The sequence below is a fragment of the Mastomys coucha genome, unplaced genomic scaffold (assembly GCF_008632895.1).
Source record: "Mastomys coucha isolate ucsf_1 unplaced genomic scaffold, UCSF_Mcou_1 pScaffold22, whole genome shotgun sequence".
NCBI lineage: Eukaryota > Metazoa > Chordata > Mammalia > Rodentia > Muridae > Mastomys > Mastomys coucha.
In genome coordinates, this window is record NW_022196905.1 from 208,090,348 (window position 1) to 208,100,210 (window position 9,863).

At 50.7% G+C, this 9,863-nt stretch overlaps 1 protein-coding gene across 1 annotated transcript in view; it reads right to left on the reverse strand.

The window, feature by feature from the left end:
- Positions 1 to 447: 447 nt before the first annotated feature.
- Lzts1 (leucine zipper tumor suppressor 1) overlaps positions 448 to 9,863 on the reverse strand; it is a 55,029-nt gene continuing 45,613 nt past the window's right edge. Inside the window, exons 3-4 of the mRNA XM_031340013.1 lie at positions 7,962 to 8,759; positions 448 to 4,002 (exon numbers count right to left, since the gene is read on the reverse strand). Of these exons, the coding sequence (XP_031195873.1) occupies positions 3,346 to 4,002; positions 7,962 to 8,759 (1,455 nt within the window). The 3' untranslated portion in view covers positions 448 to 3,345. The remainder of the gene's footprint in view (positions 4,003 to 7,961; positions 8,760 to 9,863) is intronic.

The following is a 9,863-nucleotide window of genomic DNA, read 5'->3' on the forward strand; positions in this document are numbered from 1 at the left end:
ACCAGGCAGGCAGGACAGATGGTGGCTGCACTAACAGCACTCTCACCTAGGGGCCTGGAGGAGTGACAATAGTTATTCTAGTCCCTTGCCAAAAAGCCATATGCACTGAGCCGAAGGCTGACCAGGAGGCTAGCAGCTGGTGGAGAGAGGAGGGGAGAGGCTGGGGTTGGGAAGGGGCATGCTTTTGAAGTCACAGGCCCCTGGTCTCCTCCCTCCTTCCTCTGGGTCAGCCCAGAGGCTGACCATGTCACAAGTTAAGATCACCAGACTGGTGAAGGAAGGCAGGGTTCCCCAGGTCACAGAGCTGCCTTCCTTAAGGGTTCTAAGTGAGGAGCACCCCAGCTGGCACAAAGGGACACTGGCTTTCTGGTTCCAAAGGGAGAGACCACCAGGAGCTGCCTGGCCTATCACAGCAGAGGAGCAGAGGCTAGCTTGAGGAGACAAAAGTGACTGTGGAGAAATGGCATTCTTTATTCATAAATAAAAACATAAAATTAGCAGAAATAGTTTACAGAGCCAACAAAGAACTTCAAAAAATAAAACAGAATGAAGCCATCAAGAGCAAAGCAAACCAGAAACAAGGAAGAGAAAAATAACTATGTACTTCATCTTCCAAACACCAGTCCATCCGAAGCCAGCCTCTGCCGAGGGCTCCAGGAGTAAAAATGGAAAGTAGTCTCCACTGAGGGGCACCGTGGCCTTTTATGTGGCATCTGAGGAGATCTCAGGTCCTAGGGAAACCTCTGGTCCAGCCTGGCTTTCCCTTGGACATCTCTCTTACCTGAGACACAGCACAAGCTGGAGCCAGGGACGAGAAGATCAGCAAGTGTCTCTCAGAGGAGTGATGCCAAGCCTCCCCAAAAGTTACCATGCTAAAGCTCAAGTGTACCGAGAGAGGACGAAATCGAGCAAGGAGGTGCCCCGCAGGAGTCTGGATCCTACAAGGCCCTTCCTTGTGAGGTGACACGAGCTGCTGCTCTTCCTTCAGAGAGCAGCAACCTTCTGGAACCACACACCTCTGGGAAGCCATATGGATCTGAGAGACAAAGCATGGCAGGCTACTTGTCTACCCTTGAACCCACACACCCGAGTCACTGTTCCATCTAGCCATCCAACATGGGCACGGACCACAAAGAGTGAGGATGCTTGAGGACAGAAAAGGGAAGAAAGCACACGCGAAGGAAGGCAAGGAAGGATATGAGGTTATTATAGCACAGTTGCCTCTTGGAGCTACCTTGGGACCTCAGGCTGACAGCAGTCTTGGGATGGGATCTGCCATCTTAAAGGTTGAACAATTCCCAGGCAGAGGTCTCAAAGATGACCATGGCAGGGCTACTGGGCAGTGATGTGGGCAGAACCCCCTGTGAGTGGAAGGCACCCTGCACAGATACAGAGCACAGGCCTGAGGCCTCAGGCTTGGCATCTGCTTCTTCCCAGGCAAGGACTCCGCAGCATAGCAGTGGACTTCTGGCTGTTCTTTCAGAGGAAGGAGTCCTTCAATCTAGGGAGAGGCAGTTAACCCCTATCTTTCTTTCCCTCTGTTGGACATTCTCAACAGGAAGGACTTAAACAAGGCACAGACTGGTACACAACAAAGAACTGAGGGCCATGGACTTTTAAAACTGGGCTGTGACCTGTGCTCGATAGAGGGTACGACCCTGCAAGTTGTGGGGGAGTCATCTTTGGCCTGAAGATTCCAGGTTTAAGTGAGCATGTGACTATGGGCAATGGTAGACCAGAGAATAGTGTGCCGCTGAGAGTCAGTAGCAGGAGAGGGGCAACCTAACCCCAAGAACAGAAAGCAGTGCCACCCTACAAGGGAGGCACCTAGCCTGCAGACACTAGGAAGGGAAGAAAGCCCAGAGGAAGACAAGGTCACTAGGGCTGGGATCCACCCAGGGACTCTTAAGGACCAGCATTAGGGAGGTAGAGCACTGTTTGGTTCCTGAACTAACCAAGCACGCAGACCCTCCCTTACATCTCCTATGTCCTGGCTCCTGCCCACCAGGCAAGCACATGGCTCAGGAATCCAGCAAGGGCTGGGTGCCCTACCAACAACAGCTGTGGTAAGGGCCAAAAATAGAATATGGAGCAGCTTGGCTGCCTGCTTGATCTGGCTTGCTTTGGAAAACACAAAATGGAAGGGGGAAGGCGAGAGAAGATAATTCCTTCAACCAAGCAACTGCACTTCCCTCTGCCCCTAGATCTGGATATTTTCAAAAGACAAGGCCAGGCTCCCGCAGGCTCACACGCTGCTTTCTAGACTGAATTCTTACAACATGGGGTGCCACCACATGGAGGGAGGAGAGTGGGTGGCTTGGGATATTTATAAGGCTCTTTGTATGAGCCCTGTATCCCTCCTACCTGGAATGCAGCCTATTGGTACACTAGTGACACATCCCAACCTATGGAGACTGAAGATTCTATGAGGGGAAAAGATGCTGCTGATGTGGGCCACAGATAAGGGAGGCTAATGCCCAGCTCCCATGTACACTATCTAAGTGGATGGCTATTCAGGATCCAAGCGAGAGCCTGGTGCTTGGGAGAGAAAAACATTCCATATTGGCTGCTGAGGAGGATCCCCTGGCACAGCTGGGAATCTATGTCTCATGTCATTTCCCTGGACCCCACCTGGGACCCCAATGTCTATGGCTTTAAAAAGAGTGACCCCTGAGGTCAAAGGGGCTATGCAGCTCCTTTTAGACTCAACTCCCTGTCTGCTTTGGTTCTCTCCCTTCACCTCCCACCTGGACCTTGTGAGACCTATGAAGGGTCTATAATGCCGGACTGTCCATCCACCCCTTCCTCCCATGATTTGCTGGCTCAACTATGTGGCACACAACCCCTCCACCTCCACAGACAGAAGAACAGACTGTAGTGTAGACAGGGTCCAAGGCTTCTTTCTGGTTACACATGGCTTCTTTCTATTCCCAAGGGCATCCCAATATGCCCAGGGGACCGTGGGGAGTTTAGGGATAACGGGGAAAATGTTTCTGTCCTTGGGTGGCCACTTGGCCTGTATGGCAGTTGCTCCCTTTCCTGATGGAGTGTCTTTCTCACTACTTTGCATGAGACCAAAGTTGAGAGAGCCTCAACCTGCACATAGAGCCCTCTGAGCACATCTCTAGGAGAGCTTGGCATCCGCAGGTCAAGGTCTTCTAAGCAGCAGGGTTAGTTAGGCTGAAAAAGGCAGGAGGGGAGGAAAGGCTATGTGGTGACCCCTCCCCACCGTCTGGGCCCCAGAGGTGGCTTCTCTCAGAGGGGCTCAAAATGTCTCTTTGAACAGGCTCAGCCCTCCCTGCTTTCTGGAGTCTAGTCCCCAGCCCTCCATCCTTAGGCAGCGCCTCAGATCTCAGTGGCTATGATGTCCTCGTAGGGAATGTCAGCTCCCTCCAGGTCAATTTCAAAGGGCTCCCCTCCAACATCGCCACGGGCCAGCTGCTGCAGGGCCTTCTCTAGACGCTGGTTGCGCTGGTACATGGCCAAGTAGCTCTGCTGCAGCTGCTTCTGGTACTGGATCACTTTCTCCTTCTCTTCCTTCCACACCAACCGCTCATGCTGGAATCCCGAGGACATCTGGTCATGGCCTTGCCTCTCCTCCTTCAGCTCGGCCCGCAGCCGATCCAGCTCGCGCTGCAGAGCAGGGATGTCCTCTGAGAAAGTGAGCCCAACCCCTGGAGGCCCCAGGGGTGCGGGATGCAGGGCAGCCTGGGCCCGCAGCTCCAGCAGCTCCTGCTCCAGAAGGTTCACCTTCTCTCTCAGCAGTTCCGCCTCATTCTTCTTGCGCTGCAGTTCGTTCTCACAGACCTCCAGCTCCAGCCCCTTGGTGCGCAGGGCACTCTCCAGGTCCTGTGTCTTCAGCTCCATTCCATCCAGCTTGCCCCGGGTGTCCTTCAGCTGCGCTTTCAGACTGAGGATCTCACTGGCCTTAGTGTTCACCTCCATTTGGGACTCTTTGAGCTGTTGCTTCAGAAGAGAGATCTCGCCTGACTTCTGGCACACCTGCCAAGGGTGGGGTGAGAAAGGGCGAGAATCAGTGCCAGAAATGATTGGCACTATCCAAACCAAGATGACATCAACCATTTCCTAAAGGGTTCGGGCTGCTCCTGACAAGCAAGACACCTCAAAAACACAGTTCTTTTGCATGTAGACAACCTGTTTTTCTTGCATGCATCTCCAAGTGCCTCTCTCATGTCTAGTTCAGGCTTCACATGCCAGTCTGTACCCAAACCCAAGGTTATATGCAACTCAATAATCACCTGCTTACTCTATCCACTGCTCCCAGCTCCACCACCTACCTTTAACACCAGGCAGGGAGACTGGCTTCAGGGGGCAAACACCCAAACCTCACCCCTGCATTCATCTCTGGGGTAGGACCATTTCACCTTGTCCTATTGTACCCCAAAAGCTAGCCAGACAACCTGGCCCACAGATCATGGCCAGTATCCATCTGCCAAACAGATGGACTGTGGTCGTCCTCCCTTCCTGGTTTCTCCACCACTTCAACATCTCTTGGCCAACAAAGTTGGGCCAGAGTTGGGTCATCATTGTGTCTCTAGGGCCTAAGCATTATTTGGGGTCATGATATGGATTGGAGTGGTAGTACACACCAGCCTATACATATCAAGCCTGTCTCAGATACCACCACCCACTTCTGACTAAAAAAGAAAGAAAGCATGAAAAAAAAGAAAAAAGTTTTGTTTTGTTTTGTTTTTTAACAAAGTGCATGCCTAGTATATGCATGAAGCCCTAGGTTGGATCCCCATCATAAACCAAAAGAGAAAAAGAAGAAAAGAGGAAGAAGGAGGAGAAGGAGAAGGGGGGGAAGGAGGAGGAAGAAGAGGAGGAAGAAGAGGAGGATGAGGAGAAGAGGAAGAGGAGGAGGAGGAGGAGGAGAAGAGGAGGAGGAGGAAGAGGAGGAGGAGGAGGAGGAAGAAGAAGAAGAAGAGGAGGAGGAGGAGGAGGAGGAGGAGGAGGAAGAGGAGGAGGAGGAAGAAAGATGGGCTGGAGAGATGGCTCAGTGGTTAAGAGCACTGATTGCTCTGTCTGAGTTCAAATTCCAGCAACCACATGGTGGCTCACAACCATCTGTAATGAGATCTGATGCCCTCTTCTGGTGTGTCTGAAGACAGTTACAATGCACTTATAATAAATAAATAAATAAATAAATAAATAAATCTTGTAGGAGGAGGAAGAGGAGGAGGAGGAGGAGGAGGAGACAGAGACGATGACCATAAGAACGAAGATGACCACCAGGGGCTTTGTACCTCAGAATGGACTCTTGGCACAAAACTCTGTATTTCCCCTTTTCATCTCCCAGTAAAGCCTCCCCTTTGCTCCTAAGACAGAAGCAGACACTTAGCCTTACCATCATGCATAGCTAGAGCCCAGAACTTCTTGACAAGGCCAAATGCAGATCTTGAATGTCTCTCAAAGCCCAGATGTTAAAGTTCTCCAGTGTGGTAACGCTGAGAGGAAGAGGTAAGAAGAGGTAGTGGAACCTCTAAGATAGGCCTAGTGGAAGGTGTTTAGGTCACTGGCCCCTGAAGGGGGTTGTCGGATTCTGGACCTTTCTTTGTTTTCACCTTTGCTTCCTGCCCATGAGGTGACACTCGCATGGCCACACGCTCCGACCATGATATGTTACTTCATCACAGGCCCGAAGCAACAGGGTCTGTTAGCCAATTGATCATGAAGTGAGACCTCCAATACTGTGAGGCAGAATAAGCTCTTGTTGTAAACTGCATATCTTGTACATTTTGTTACAATGACCAAATAAAAACAACTTGAGTAACACACCGAGCCTACATTAGTTTGGGAGAGGGAGTTAAGACAGAGTTGCATTAAAGCACAGGCTTTGAATGCGGATTGAATCACTTATGAACCAGGGTGACGCAGGCACACATTAGCATGGAGCCAACAAGCAATCAAAAATGTGAACTCTGGGGCTGGTGATGGTGAAATGGCTCACAGGGCAACCACATTTGTCTCCAACTCTGATGAGTTAGTTCCACCTCTGAGACCCACATGGTGGAAAGAAAGAACCACCTTTGAAAAGCTGACATTTGACCCACCACACTTGGGCTGTAGTATGTACATGCCCCTCCCCCAATGAGTAATAAAAATGTGAACTTCTGGTCCATATTCTTATAGTTGAATCTTAGCATCTATATTTTATATGTATAAGATGCTTATAGTCAAATCACTTAACCAGCTGTCATAGCTAATCGGTGTGTCAGTTTCCTTAATTATGAACTGAAAAACTATAATATTCCTACATCTCAATATAATTATAAGGATTAGATGGAAGAACATGGCATTTTTCTAAAGTCCCTGTAACTTAAATGGGCTTATAACAATATTTCTGTCATTACTTATTACCCTTTCATTATTGTTGTTGTTGGTGGTGTTTTGGTTTTTTGTTGTTGTTGTTGTTGTTGTTGTTGTTGTTGTTTTGAGACAGGGTTTCTCTGTATAGCCCTGGCTGTCCTGGAGCTCACTCTGTAGACCAGGCTGGCCTCGAACTCAGAAATCCGCCTGCCTCTGCCCCCAAGTGCTGGGATTAAAGGCGTATGCCACCACACCCGGCTGTTGTTGTTGTTGTTGTTTTGCTTAGTATACTGACTAGCCAAGATGGAAACAAGCTCATGGCAATATCCAGCTTAATTCCAGACTGGACCATAAGGATGAATGACAGAGGCCAATACTCACGACCTATCTCTGAGATGCCCAAAAGGTTCCTTTCTTCACCTTTCTTGTGACTACTTGTCACTTCACAGGGTGAGGACAGGAAGCTCTGAGCAGTCAGGGCTATGGTGCTGACAGTGAGCCACCCCATCCAGACCTGATGCTAATCCATACGAATAGAACAACTGCCATCTGTCCTTTCAGAGAAGCCTCTGGAGTGAATGACAGCACTAATGTACACATGCTCTACCTGTCGGCCTGGGCCACAGGAGTGTGGGTGTGGGTGTGGGTATGCTACTCAGGGAAAAAAGATGCTCTCCTACTAGCAGGATACTCGTGGGGACCCTGACTGCTCTCCAGCTAGGCCAGACTCACATGAGTCATTCCAAAGACTGAAGGGCTGAGGAACTACATCAGTGATGGAGTGCATCGCTAGCAGGTGTGAGGCCCTAGGTTTAACCCCTAGTATCAAACAAAACAGAACAGCAAAAACCTGTCCCCAAAATGTGACGGGGTGTCTGTCCTTTCTCTTCCTCCCCTGTGTTTAAATCTCAGCCGACCAAGTAGAATCTCCACTCATGTCTCAGCACAGAAAGACAATTCCGCTGGGCGGTGGTGGCACACGCCTTTAATCCCTGCACTTGGGAGGCAGAGGCAGCCAGATTTCTGAGTTCAAGGCCAACCTAGTCTACAGAGTGAGTTCCAGGGCAGCCAGGGCTACACAGAGAAACCCTGTCTAGAAAAAAAAGAAAAAGAAATAAGAAAAGAGAAAAAGAAGGAAAGAAAGAGAGAAAGAAAGAAAGGAAGGAAGGAAGGAAGAAAGAGAGGCAATTCCATCACTGAGACCTACTACTAATGGCCATAGTTAGGACTCTTTCCCCCAAAGCACCAAATAGACCTAATCCTTCTCTCGGGTCCTCGGACCAGGCAAACACAGGTGTCTCCCATAATCGAGGTCAGCCCTTAGGTAGCCTGGCTGAGCTCCCTTGTCTGGGTTTTTTGTTTCCCCACCAAAGACTAGGCTACTATGATCAATGGCTGAGGGCCATGAGGATGATATGATGATGGAACGAGTGAGAAACACAGAGCTGACTCAAAGCATCCCCATGCTAGCTCACTCGGAAGTCCCGTCCTTGGTCATAAAGCTTCTCTTTGGCAGCACTGGCCTGAGTACTCAGTGGGGTTTTTTTTGTTTTGTTTTGTTTTGTTTTGCCAGCACGGATGTGGTGGATATCAGCAAAGCGCCTACAGGACTTTCCCTCCCATCGTCTTACCTCCCATTGGGTCTCTTCCAGAGCAGGGGCGAAGTTGGTTTTCTCCCGCTCGTAGGACCTCAGCTTGGTCTCCAGCAGGTCCTGCTCCTTCATAAGGCTCTCTAGCTCCTGCCTTAGCTGCCGTTTCTCCTGCTGCAGCTGCAACACCTGCAGCTGGAGCACCTGCTGCGTGCGCTGGCTCTTCTGGGAGGCTGGCTTCAGCTTGCTCTTAGGTTCCAGGCACTCCAGTTCGTCTCTAGTCCGCCGCGGCCGCTCCTCGAAGGTCTGGCCGGAGGCAAACTCCTTCTCATCGAAACTGCGCTGCAGCTTCTGAAGCGCAGTCTCCCTCTGCAGCAGCTTCTGCTCCAGCTCCTGGATGGTGCACTCATCCGTGGAGAGTGGGGAACGCACACACGAGGAGCCCTTATCTACCTTGCCTGGGTGAGGCAGCTTGCTGCCCCCGTCGGAGAAGGACAGGGCCTTCAGGCTCATCATATTACTGTCCTGAAGGATGATGCCTTGCGTGATGTTGTGAGCTGAACCCCCAAAACGGCTGGTAGGCCCCACGGGGGTGACCAGAGGATCCAGCTGGTAGCTGCTGGTGGTGCTATGCGTGGGCAGGCTAGACATGGAGTTCCGGCCTGAGTCAGACAGTGCCCCGGAGCACAGGCCTGGCTTCAGCTCTTGCTCCTTGGGCTTATCCGGAGGCATGGGATGAAGCTGGTGGTTGTTGCTCTCAGGTGAAGAGTGGAGGATGGCTCCTGACCGTGGCAGCACAGGCTTGAAGGCAGTGGGCCTCACTGCCCCTTTGTCTGAACTCTGGGGAAGCAAAGGACCACACAGACCTGAGTGTCTCTTCCACATTCACTTTACCTTTTCTCCCTGTGGGTGCCCGCGGGCGACCCTCATGAGCCTACCTGAGCTTGGAACCCAAGGGAAACCCTTCTTGGCTGATAGCAAACCGTGTCAGTTGCTCTGGACTGGCGGAGTAGAGAGTGCCTCTCTGGTGTACATGTGAGTATGTGTGTCTATACATGTGTGTATACACACATGCCACAGAAAACACATGGAGATGAGAATGACTTACAGGAGTCCTCTCTTTCCACCATGTAGAAGTTGGGTTGTCCGGCTTTCGGGCCCTTGGTCCACCATTCTTAAGAAACCCTCTGAGGGAGCTGGAGGCAGTGGTGATGAGCATTAGCTGCTCTCCAGAGAGCCTAGATGCAACTCTCCACATTCACATGGTGGCATACGACCATTTTGTAAATCCAGTTCCAGGGACACACACACACACACACACACACACACACAAGCAGGCAAAAACTCATACTCATTAAATAAAAATAAACAAATCTTTTTTTTTTCTTTTTGGTTTTTTGAGACAGGGTTTCTCTGTGTAGCCCTGGCTGTCCTGGAACTCACTCTGTAGACCAGGCTGGTCTCGAACTCAGAAATCCGCCTGCCTCTGCCTCCCAAGTGCTGGGATTAAAGGCATGCGCCACCACCACCCGGCCTAAACAAATCTTTTTAAGAAGGAGGAGGAGGAGATGACGATGACAATGACAAGCCTCTTAAGGCTGGACATGATGGCACATCCCTTTACAGTTACATAATTTGAGAACCAGAAGCAGGCATATTTCTGTGAGTTCCAGGCCTTGGTCTATATCATGAGTTCCAGGCAGCCAGGGCTATGTAGTGAGATCCTGTCTCAAACACACACACACACACACACACACACACACACACACACACACACACACACACACACACACACACACACACACACGCACACCACCTCTGTATCTAAGAAAGCCTTCAGCAATGGCCTTGGCACTATGCTAGCACCAATCACTGCCACCTGGTCCCGGCCTTCTAGAGAGGTGAGATGGGGACTAAGGGATGGTGCAGCAAGGACAGCAGATT